Source organism: Amblyraja radiata, chromosome 16, assembly GCF_010909765.2.
Source record: "Amblyraja radiata isolate CabotCenter1 chromosome 16, sAmbRad1.1.pri, whole genome shotgun sequence".
Taxonomy (NCBI): Eukaryota; Metazoa; Chordata; class Chondrichthyes; order Rajiformes; family Rajidae; genus Amblyraja; species Amblyraja radiata.
The window spans coordinates 23,468,618-23,481,323 of NC_045971.1; the positions used below are offsets into that span (position 1 = coordinate 23,468,618).

General features: G+C 40.2%; 1 protein-coding gene across 1 annotated transcript; it reads left to right on the top strand.

Moving 5' to 3' along the window:
- Nucleotides 1-777: 777 nt before the first annotated feature.
- Nucleotides 778-6,084, top strand: dlx3 (distal-less homeobox 3). The gene is made up of 3 exons (XM_033035337.1): nucleotides 778-1,439; nucleotides 3,478-3,668; nucleotides 4,857-6,084. Exons 1-3 carry the CDS (start codon nucleotides 1,106-1,108, stop codon nucleotides 5,160-5,162), a joined length of 831 nt encoding a protein of 276 aa, XP_032891228.1. The 5' UTR covers nucleotides 778-1,105; the 3' UTR covers nucleotides 5,163-6,084.
- The last annotated feature ends 6,622 nt before the right edge of the window (nucleotides 6,085-12,706 follow it).

The window sequence follows — 12,706 nt, forward strand, 5'->3', positions numbered from 1 at the left end:
AAAAGGTGGAGACAGCATTGTTTTTTTTGTGTGTGTCAGGCGTCTGCGATCGTGGAGAAACCTGCAGCGCAGGTTAGACCACACCTAACTAACTCCCAGCAACCAAAACACTCTGATGCATTGCTGGAGGTGGATTTGAAGTTTTTTTGCAGTTTGGTAATCTTGCAAGTTAAAAAAAAGAATATAAGTGTACATTATAGCATAAAGGTACACGTGAGTGATGCACATTATAGATTAAATGGGTATAAATATCACAACCCCTCCAAAATTGAATTAATTTTAATGGAAGACAATATTACAACAGAAAATATAAACAAAAAAATATAGGTTCTAAATCAGTATCGAGTTCAAACCCCTTCTCAGCCATTCGGCCAGGAATTTAGCGCAAAGTTTGAAATGACTCCAAACTCTGGAGATATATCTGAAGAAGGGTCTCGACCCGAAACGTCACCCATTCCTTCTCTCCAGAGACGCTGCCTGTCCCGCTGAGTTATTCCAGCATTTTGTGTCTAACCCTGGAAATATTGCAGTGTAAAGACTAATTGCAGATATTTCAAAGGAGCTGGTGTAATATTCTGCTTCTATTTCCTTTGCAGTCTTTCTAGCGTGCATAAATAAGTTAACAGCAAGAAAGTGGCCGGCAGTTATATGTTTTAAAGAAATGAGTTGAGTTGCCGACCCGATGGGTTATAAGGAAACGTGTTGGAGCTTGTTCCGAATTCTGTTTTTAATTCTTCAAACCTCTGAAAATGTATGTTTGGAACGAGCATCCACCGACAGGCAGACACTTTTAATAGTTGAGGAAGAGTGATAATAGACTTGGCTCCACAAACACGAGCGTGGGAAGTCTGAAAAACTTGAGGCAGCTTCTCCCGGCGACATCTCTGCAACCAATAGGCGTCCTGCATCCACCCTTCTGTTCCTTATAATTAGAGGTTTAACCGCGCTGGCTCGTTGGGTTACATCAGTTTGCCTTGAGTTGCAATTGCTACAAGGATCCCGTCTCTACGGAGCAGAGTGATGTGTGCATAGTCTGAGCTTTAAAGATTAAATCGTCTTTTTTGTGTGTGTGTGTGTGTAAGTTAAGCATTTTTGTTTTGAAAGAATGAGCGGGAGCTATGAGAAAAAGCTGCCGGGTCTTTTGACGGACATCCAGAGTTCGATGGGATGTCATCCCGCGAAAGATTCGCCAACTCTTCCAGAGTCTACGGCGACAGATGTTGGTTACTATAACCCGCAGAGCTGTCATCCCCCGCACGACTACTACACGACTTCAGCCTATTCCCAACCTGTGAACCACTACCCGTATCACCAGTTTAACCTGAACAATCTTCCGGGGCCTGGCTCTTACTCGGAGAAGCCCGAGTACGCTTACAACAACTCGTACCGCCAGTATGGCCATTTCCACAGAGATCATCAAGTATCCGCGGCTGAGAGAGGTAAGGACTCGTGAATTACCCAGTCGCTGCTGTGGAGCCAGAGAGTTTGTGGAAGGCGCTCTATTTGCAAATGAATTGTTGAATAATGCTGGATTCTCCAAAAGGGGTAACGGAAGAACTTCGTCGGTTCAGTGACCGGCGAAGAGGCTGCATGTTTGCATATGACCAGTCACACCTGATCGGTCGTTAAATAATTGAACTGTTAATCAATATATCTACACTACGACACAAAGTGCTGGAGTACCTCAACAGGTCAGAAAAACTCCAGCACTTTGTGTCTTTTTGTGTCTTACCCAGCATCTGCAGTTCCTTGTTTCTACATATCTACAATAGAAACCAGGCATAATATTGAACATAGACACAAAATGCTGGAGTAACTCAGCAGGACAGGCAGCATCTCTGGATAGAAGGAATGGGTGACGTTTCGGGTCGAGACCCTTCTTCAGAATATTCAATAATATTGCACGACGATTGCAGTACTAGAACAGAGAGGCGAATCGGTAGAATATACACAGTACAATAGCATAGACTCCAGAGGCGAAGCTATCGATAGTCTGGCGCTGTTATTAATGCACCCAAAGCCTCGCGGCGGGATATGCGGCTCTTTGTCGGCAGATTCCACTGTAAACGTCACACTTCGTTAACTAAAGAATTTGAGTTTTAAGTAAGAAAGCACATTCATGTTCACAAGGCCACCGGTCGAGACAGGAAAAGTCAAGTGTTCGATTCTTTGGTGAAACCAAGATCCCAGGGATAAATACGAAAATCGTGTGGATTCCATTAGCGAGGACACTATTTATGAAAATGGCAGTTTTGCAGCAATCGGAAGCTGCAGGAAAGTTCAGAGGCGGTCATCAATAGATGCACTGTCAGTTGTATGCGCGCACTGTTTAAATATAGTTATTCCGCATCGTTTTATCAACGTACAAAGATTGTTTTTATTTTGCATTGGCGTGGGGAAATGCGGCATTCTTTTTCTAGAGGGAGTCCGACCTAACCCGTGTGGCGAGATGGAAAAGTGGGTCAGGTATTGCGTTAGGGTCATGGCCGAATTTTAGCTTCTGGTCGGAACGAACTCGCGATCTCTGGTCAGACTCTGGTCCTGGCGGGCGAGAATGTGAAGGGTCTACATGACAAGCATGGATTGTGGATTATGAGTCCCATTTCCGCACGATTGATAGACTAATTCTAAAAGGGAAAATTGGCGATAAACAACACAAGATTCGCATATTACGGGACCTTAATTGGTACACGTGACAATAAAAGACCTTTGAAACCTTTGAAGATAGCCTCACGAGTCCGAGTGATCCCCCCCCCCCCCCCCCCCCCACTCCTCCCAAAATAAACTTTATTCAGAATTTAAAAACATATACACACAAAATAAAAAACAGTGTAAAACAACTCTTCGGATATTTTCAACATCATATTAGTGCCATCTTCAATAGTGTTCGCAATTATCCCTAAACCAAGCATCCTTGCCACTCTTGTGTCGCTGCTGTGAAGTTAGCGACTTGATATAGCACTGTGCTTTCTCACTCTATATCAGGATACCATGCTGAGTACCATGGGCTCACAACATATGTAAATATATCAAGTTATAAGTGAATAAACACCATTACGCTGAGCATCAATGCAGCGGAATGGGAAACTAGAAAAGGGATTCAACATTCAAATGAGACAACAAATCAAATCGCTCGTATCTTATAATAGTAATTATTAATGATAATAGTTATCCGCCCTTTCCCTCTTTCTGTAACGTTGCAATGGAAATAAACTTTGAACTCAGTAGCCGTATGGAAAAATAGCCCAGAGTTTAGAGACAGTATGTTTCTCAATTACATTAATCAACATGACATCCTTGTCGCCTGAAGGAATCCACCAACAGATTTTAATTCTCTGTTCCATTTGATTTATTCTGCGTGAAATTTAATCCCTTGGTTAAGGGGAAATGATTTGCCGACTGCAGTGTTGTGAAACTTCGACCATTCTGGGAAATCTTTGTTTTAAAGTTTGTTTTCTTTTTGTTTTTGTGCTGCAGTTTCAGTGAAAGAAGAGCCGGATCCCGAAGTGAGGATTGTCAACGGGAAACCCAAAAAGATCCGAAAACCGCGAACTATCTACTCCAGCTTCCAGCTGGCCGCTTTGCAGAAACGTTTCCAAAAGGCCCAGTATCTGGCGCTACCTGAGAGAGCGGAGCTTGCGGCTTCCCTGGGACTTACGCAAACACAGGTAAAACTCGATAATCTCACAGTATCGGTGCGCCCACTGCGTTTGTACTTCACCCTGTACCCCCAGGCTAAGGCTTGCCCAGGGAAGTTAGTATCAGTGTAGAATTAGACTCCACGCCCGTTTTTGTTGTTGGAAAAGCCCTCCCTTATTAACCGGGTGTACCAGCTGAGATAATATTCTCTCTTAAATACCTTAAATGTCTTCCTAGGAAGTGTACCCCAACCATTCCACATAATCTCCCATTACTTGTCCTTTCCCGTTCTTTATTGTTCATAAATCTGCTTTGAGGGTGAATAATATTTCATATTATTTTCCTTAAATATTTTACTCCCTGTCACTATATAGTTATTTCTATAGTCAACCCTTATCCCTTATCAAACTTCACAAAATAAGTGCCAACGAAATAGGGATAATGTTAGACTGCAACATTTCAAGTGTGGGGCAAATTCATGAGCAGTGGTGCAGAGAACAGGATTAGTGTGTATTCATGTTACCTGATTAATGGCAAAATAAGATTCAGCAAATATTTACATCCATTAAGTTTATGTCCACAGATGGAATTCCCTACATTAGTATACTCAAATGTATTGCCCACACCTGTATTTGAACCAGAGTGGCCATACCATCAACGCAAGTGGCTGGATAGAACTAATAGTCTCTTAATATCTTTGAGTCACAACTATTTGGAGAATTCTATCCCTCTAATCAAAATTTGATGTTAAAATGCACAATTACTTATGACCTGTTTTAGTTGAGAAGTTGTTGCTTAAAAACTAATAAACAACCTTCTCTGTTGGAAAACATAAGAAATATAGATGACATTGGAGCAAAATATTTCAGATCAAAGTATTTCAAAGGCTCCTGCAAGATGTCTTCTTAGTTGTTTAAGATAGACTGCCATGGATTACTTAAAGGGCATCCATGAAATATAAAGCAACTCAATTGAGTAAGATTTTCACAATTTACTAGTTTACCTATGTTAAATGCTAGAATGACCAGCAAAAGGAACTAAATAATTGTACTGAAATAATCCCTGCAATAATTGCTATGGTGTGCATAATTCCAAGAGATTAATTTATAATAGTATCTATCGCTACTTATTTATGTGCTTACTCATCATGTTCATAGTACTTGAAAACAAAACATTTCTTGCCAATTGTAAATAATTTTTCTTTCCTATCTTTCCAGGTGAAAATTTGGTTTCAGAATAGACGATCCAAATTTAAGAAGTTGTATAAAAATGGGGAACTCACAATGGAGCACAGTCCCAACAATAGTGACTCAATGGCATGCAATTCACCTCCTTCTCCGGCTATCTGGGAGAGTCACAGTACAACTAGGAATCCCCTCCAGCATCAGACCCCACATCATTCTTCTCAGAACTACCTGGAAGACTTCAATCACTGGTACCCAACACATCCTTCAGACTCTCACTTATCAGCAACAAATTCACTGCACCAGCCCCCAGCTCAGAGTACTGGAGCAGTCTATTAAAACTTTTATTTTAACTTCAAAAACTTTTGAACTTTTTGCCATTTACTTTTTTTTGGAATGCCAACGTCAACCTACGTGTCTCCAATGCCTTTTAACACTAGGAGTGAAAGCTCCTTAAAGAATGAATAATAAAATTCGACACGCATACTTCATGAAGAATCGGGGTGGAAATGAATTGGTCAGCAGCATAACTCATTCAGTTACAGACACCCCACATCCCCTTTTGCATGTGTAGTGATGCACTTCAGTTGTAAATAATATAAAAAACTGTATATCAAGAAGAAAAAATCTGAGCATTTTGTAACTCTTGTTTGTTGTCAGATGGTTATTGCATACCGAACTGTTTTTCTCAATTTTAGTAACAAGTAATATTCTACATTCTTTGCCTGTTTTATTATGTTATTTAAGGGTTTTTTTGGTTAATTGGAGTGGTTAAATTATTACTGCCTGTATATTATTAGATTAGCAGTCAGTTTGTTTAATGTAGCAGATATAAGGTATCAATTTGAATTATGTCCAATGCAATATGATAAAACAACATGGAATTTACTGTAAAATAGGAACTCAATTTGCAATAGATAATATGATGGAGTACAAATTTTCTGACAAATAATAGGAACTGTATTTATGATATTCTGTCTAAAATTATCATTTTTTCTAAAATAAAATGTACATAACATTTTACACATCAATTGTAGAATAATAATTAAGAAACATCATTGCGGGTAATTTTCAAGATCATGTATGGCACTGCGAGGAATTCCTCAAAGAGACCCTACATTTCTTTGGAACAAATTGGATTGTAAAGGAGACTCAGTGGACAATAACCTCTATTGTAACTTATGGTCTGTTTTGTAATAAAATATTTTAAATGTTTGATGATATTCTTGAGGATATGTTAATAAAGCTCATTGTTCCATGATCTGTTTTACTCACCTTATTTTGAGAAAAGAGCATCTTATGCCACAAAATACATTGACGAGAATAGTTACCCAAAACTAAACCGCTACACGAACTCTTAATATTTACGTTATGCCCCATTAAGTCTGAAAGTCACTATACATCACTAAATATTCATACTTTTGCACAAAGTTGCATTTGATTGAAAGTATCATTTTAGTAGTTTACTTTCATCCTGTTTATACTAAATGAACTATTTAAAGTGACCCAAAGTTGCACCTGCATTTCGCTAAGGACCAGAAACATGCTTGCTGTTAAACTGTGAGGAAAGTTCACCAATTTACATTCTAATCCATTTCCTGGATCGTGCTTACTATACAAATTGGAGCAAATGCCGAAAATACAACAAGGAAATGCAACTAGATGAAAACATTTCAAGAGCTACGCAAAAGGTCAGCATGTGGATAGCAAATAGTTAAAAAAATACACCCATCTCCTGCTATTAAAGGCAGTTTGGTTGGAGGGCTGCGTGCAAAAGCTCTATAGGCGACAGCGAGGCAGACATTCTGGAGACACTGAGTTGTGTGGAGCAGGATTTTATTAGGCACGACTGCCAGAAAAAAACTGCTCCATCGCCTGGGGTTAATATCGTGCTAGAATTCACATACCAGCAAGTGCATCAAAGCTGTTGCGATTGCCAGGCTGACTACAACAGGAGCTGCCTGACTTAACCCCTTTCTTACCAAACTCAGCCTCCGAACACAAATAACACCGCACGCCTTTACAATGGGAAGGGACCTATACACCACTTGATCGAAGCGGGGCTGGGATGGAGGAGGGGACGACGGAGCAGAAGGGGAAAAAGAGGTTGTAACTTAAGCCAAATTACATGAGTTTTTGAGCTATCCTGCCCCCGTCCTGTTATACCCCATGCATCAGGCGAATGTTTAGGGTGGGAAAGCATTTCAAGTATTTTCATTTTCCTCAGGTAACATAAAGATTGGAGATCCAAATAATTAACTCAGAATCGATTCAGATTTCATTAACAAGACGCTACATATATTAAAATGTAAAGACATGCTCTGTACAAGCTTTAACTGTAGTATTTACAACACTCCCATCCGTATATAAACAGGTCGGCGGGTGGTCCATTTTATAAGCGTTCTGGGTGTATTTGTATCGGTTTGCACATCTATGCAGATAGGTGAACGATGACAATACCTTCCTCGGATCGTGAATACGTGTAATCCTTCCAGCGCTCCGGCACACCAACGCGGCGTCCTAACAACAGATCGCTGTACAAGTCCTCACTTTTTTTTAAACTCCAACCGGGATGCTCGTGGATCAGTTATTTGTATATCTTGGCGCTCGCAATAAACAAGTCTGCGTAATAGACACGCTAGATTAAATACCGTGGGTGGTAATTAAAATTATATAACGGAATCCTAACAACAGTCCCTTCATTGCAGTTGGAATGATGTCTGAGCCTTTTGCAAAGGATACACCACAATTCTGCATAACGTGGACCAAAAGCCCCAGAAGCAACGAGAGGCCAAGAAGATTTAGCGTACAGCGCAGGATGTCCGTGTGTTGGTTTATACAGACTATGTTAACTAAACCAGGATGTGGCCAGACCTCTGTAAGGATAATTTTAATAACGCCAATGATTGCAATTAATCTAAAAAGAATATTTGCGACCAGTAAAATAATATTTCCACCTCAATGAATGGCTCTGCCACAGTAGATAGTGACACCTGTAAAAAATCATTTGGGAAAGAGAGTTCCCGAATACAGAAGTCTAAATAATTAAATTACATCGCCAGATAAGAACAAAGACCGGTGGTTTCATGGAAACCCTGAAATATAAAGTAGAAGCAGCAGTTAAAAGACACTCATCATTTATCCGTCCTCTTTATTCAAAATGCAGACATGACATTTGCATTGTTTCACTGACATTGTCAGTTATTATATCGTCTCATTATCTAAGTAACTACACTGTAGTGGATGATTTAAAGCAAACTTTCCCCTCTGTGCATAAACGTTCCTCTAAGATATAGCATGCTTGTGTCAGAATGGTTACAATAAAAGACTATAATTTTGTGATTGCATTGTATCAAAAAACTATGGGTGGATATGTCCACTCTTGTTCGTGGCGGTGTGGATGTAATGTACGGGAAACAAGCGAACGATGCATTGTGATTAGATGGTGTTACAATTTTATGACTTACAAATTACAAATTACAAGTATCTCAGGAAGATTGAAATGTTTACAGACGCCCAATGTTGTTTCAAATGCATTCTAGTCGCCACTGCAGTACGTCCCGAATTGTCCTATAACGAGCTACATTTTTTATAAAAGGTATGTGAAATGAAAACTAAAATGCTAAGCAAAAAACCCCAACAAATTGCCGGAGAAACAGCGCGTCAGACAGCATCTGTGGGGGGTAAATAGGCAGGGACCTTTCTGACCCGTCGACTGTCCATTCCCTCCTCAGACGCTGCCTGACCCGCTGAGATTTTCCAGCAGTTTGTTTTTTTGCACAAGATTCCAGCATTTGCAGCCTCTTGTGTCGTCCTTCCGAGGTTTTGTCGGGAACAAAAGCACCAGAGGCCTTCTCCGAAACATTGATAGCCTAAAATTCACCTAAAATGCCAACATAGTGGATAAATAAGGCATTTATTCTCACTTACCGGTTACCGCATGAATTATATTTTAAGTGAAGCGCACTCGCTGAGCATTGTATCGACACCACTGTATCAAATCGAATAGAAATGTCATTTTTCTCACTCCGCTATTTTTTTTCTCGAAAACAGTTTATCTGACTATTATGCATATGACTTTACCACCAGACTCGGTGACAAAATTTACGTTTGAGATACACCTACAAGATTAGATTGCCTGTGTTTGATATTCATCTGATTTAATCTGCGCAGGTGAACTGGATGCCATAACCTTGCTGGTTTTATTGGGTGCTTTGAGACGGAATTACTTTTATTTATGTTTAGGTGTTTTTGCTTTACATGTTAAAATTGAAAGGATTTATAAGAAATTAACAATTCGCCGCTCAATATCCATAACAGTTATAGCAGATACATTGAATATAGAACATACTGTAAATACACTGGTCCTAATGCATTGACTACAGAACACACTGTAAATACACTGGTTTCAATTATACACTCCGGCGGGCAAGTAAGCATGTAGTACTTGAGAGTGCGTTGAAGTTTAATGTTATTATCCACGCTGTTTAATGGTTGGAAGGAATAGGGATGTGTATGATATGGGGGGAAAAAAAAGTTTTGTTTTGAAAACCGAGACCAGGTTTGTAAATGCTGGAATATATTACGTGAGACAGGTAGAGGGAGCAGTGGACTGCGATCCTTTAAGATGGTAGAGATAGCGTCGTTTCTAACCGAGGAAGCTTGGCAATACAAAGAACAGCTCGCAAAGACGCGTTAAAACCATGTTTTAAAAACAGCCCGCCCATTAAAGGAAATAAAGTGAAAGCGTTGTACGAGGGCAGGGTGGGGGGGGGGACGAGGGGGGTGGTAGCAAAGGGCGAAAGAAGAAGGTGGTGGCGTGTCTGTGTGTTGGGGTGGGGGTTAGTTGGCGGTGAGGTTGGGGTTATAATTAGAAATTGGTTCAAGCTCCAATTTCATTGTTTATGAGCCTTGATGTCTACAGATGCTGCGTGTAATATATATATATAAAATGATTTTTCATACCCAAGGATTCAACCACTGTATCGAATTCCTCGCCGGTATGTTAAACACGAAATACATGGCACATCACAGCGCGTTGAAATAATGACATGACATTTAAAATACTGTATAGGAACTGTACCCAGCACAATTCACTGTGTAACTCATTGCGGACTGATGGACATGTCTTGCATTCAGAAACATCCACAAATGCTCACGTCTTCCCGTAGCCCCGACGTTGAAAACAAAACACAAGGAATCCTATACATTATAGTAGCAGGAAACTTTGCAAAAATCACCCTTTCTGGGTTAAAATCAATACATCTTCAGCAATTCTTGTCAGATGAAATACAATAGGATTCCAACTCAGACTTTCGCTTGCTTAAAACCGAAAACCAAAATCCGGCGATGCGGATTATAATTTTCTTTGCAACTTCTTGAGACCCTGACCGTTAGACATCAAAGCGAACAGCAGAATTTCATTTACATTTTAGGAGCTTAAATCTGACCTCAAAAACATTTTTTTGGAACAATTACAATGGAAAGTATTTCAAGTATGTCCGAGGCAGGTTTCCTCACCCCACCTTAAAGGGGGCACTTTCCCAATCTCTCTCGTTGTGTACAAAGTAATAAAGGAGAAAAATAAAGCACAACTGATCTCCACTGCTGGCTCTGGACAAGTTGCATCCTTTCCGAGATTGACTGGAAAATATGTCCCAGAGGCTCACAATCATGAAAAAAAATTAATCCGAACTGTAATTATATCAGTACGATTTGTATTCATCAAACAGCCCCAAGTTCGTCAAAGAGAAGAGTAAATAATGAATTCAGTACTCTGGAGTTCCTAAACCTTTCCAGTAATTATGCTGTTTGGAAGACTATACGTAGGCTGTCCAGATTGGACTGCTATTATTATAATCTCAAGCTTTAAAATTACCTATAATTTGCAAAGATGAGCAATTTCTCTATTCAACACATTTTATCCCATCTCTCGATGAGTAAACATGGCCAGTAATAAAGGCTAATTGAGCTGAGAATATAAAGAGGACGCTGATAGCTGAATTAATTCACACTTGGAGCTTTAACCAGAGTAGCTGCATCTCCGCTGATAGCTCCATTCCCTACACTTTTGTTGAATGTATTTGAGGGAGAGGAGAGGGGAGAGGGGAGAAGGGAGAGGGGAGGGGGAGGGGAGGGGGGTGGAAGCTGACAATTTGTCATTCTTTCGGCTGAAAAATAATTTCTGTGTAAAAACCAGCCATAGCAGGTAAGCCTTTACCCTTCGCTTATCCTTCTCGTGTGCTCTGAAACAGATATTTTCTCGGCTAGAGTTAAGAGATATAATTATCCTGTATATTCAGTAATGAGAGGGGGGAAACGCGGGGATGTCCAGCAATATTGCTGATCAACATGTTAAGTTTCGGTTTGTGAGTAGGATGTGTGTTCTGCTCACCCCTGCGGCTGTATGTGGTATGTTTTTCATTGCCTCCAAGGCGTTCTTGACGTTTTGGCATACTGATTCTGCTTGTGATCTTTGATAATCCCACAACTTTTCCGCATCGATGGTCTATCCGTTAGGGCGCGCCTGGGATAGTTTTGTGAAAACTATGGTCAGGAATACCGACTAAGTGTTCAAATCGCATAACTGTAATCCGCTGGGGTCAACGGGGAAAAACAGTTAATAAGCTACTTTGATTAGAGCAGTCAAAATGCAAGTTTAAAAAAAAAGAAAGGTCTACACCCAGTTGCGATTTCCTGGTGCACTGTTTCCCTGTTACCCCCAAAGGTATACTGACTGCATAGGAATTATTCGTCCCTTCTTATCAGGCGGGTTTGTTGATACGTTATTTGCTGATTATACAAGCGCCTGAAAATTACTTACAGGCCTGATGCTAGAAGTGCGGAGACTGAACTGAACTCCATAGGCAGGTCATTTGAAAAATATGCTAACGTTTAAGAGGGGAAATTTTAAGGCTGCAGTATTTTGAGATAAATGTGTCACAATAGAAGGTGTATCAGGTGGCATATGAAACACAATGGTGTAAAACTATCCATCTTTTAAAATTGTCCTAAACTACATAGGGATGGTTAAGTTAAAAAAAAAATTCTCTTGGAATCACCGGTCGCTTTCTGCCTCAACGATTATTTCAGATCCTTTGGTTCCACTCTGTTCCACCAAATTCCACTCTGCCGTTTACTGGCGGATGGGAGAGTGAGAGGGAGAAACCGGAGAGTGTTGGAGCCCATGGGGCAGGAAAGGGGAGTCTTGTATTCATTTCCCCAGGAAAATAAGTTATGGAACGCGGGGAGTTAACAGGAGTTAACACTCGGCCGTTTTCTATTCAGTTCTCGACAATAGGTTGTCCGTGGGTATAGTAGCAGCCTATTACCGGGGATCAGACAAACGTATATTCCGTTGAAGTACGAAAAACAGAATGTTACTGCCACGGCATAAATACCTTTGTAATGCAGATTTCTCGGTTTGCTTTCTATATCGATCCAAAGCCTGTTTCTTTTCCTTTTATCAGTATTTTTGTTGATTGCAATATACACCTGCAAGTAATTTAGGTAATAACAACTCAAATCTGTGCAACAAAACTGCAGCCGGAGCATCTGCCTGATTTCTCTTTTTTTTCCCCCACTCGGAATTGTTACATATTAAGCAGTGCATTTAGGCGACCGAAAATTGCTGGTAATTATCTTGATGGAAAGCGCTTTATTCAGGGAGCTATAGTCAAAATTGCTCTAATTACAGCCCCTTTCACACAAGCATAAAAAAAAATCTTAAAATAGCAGGGAAGTGGGCTTTGCACACGGTTTGCAGTGCAGATGTTACGGGGGGGAGGCTTGACATGGGAGCTTTTATGCATTAAAATCTGTAAATACACTATCTTATCTTGTAGACTGACTTTGACAAAAAATTGGGAGAACTAACCGCGGAT

What these genes read in the sequence shown, in the direction of transcription:
- dlx3 (XM_033035337.1), top strand. Translation starts at nt 1,106, where the DNA reads ATGAGCGGGAGCTATGAGAAAAAGCTGCCGGGTCTTTTGACGGACATC. An exon ending in AGTATCCGCGGCTGAGAGAG is followed by an intron (nt 1,440 to 3,477) that starts GTAAGGACTCGT and finishes TTTGTGCTGCAG; the next exon opens with TTTCAGTGAAAGAAGAGCCG. An exon ending in TGGGACTTACGCAAACACAG is followed by an intron (nt 3,669 to 4,856) that starts GTAAAACTCGAT and finishes CTATCTTTCCAG; the next exon opens with GTGAAAATTTGGTTTCAGAA.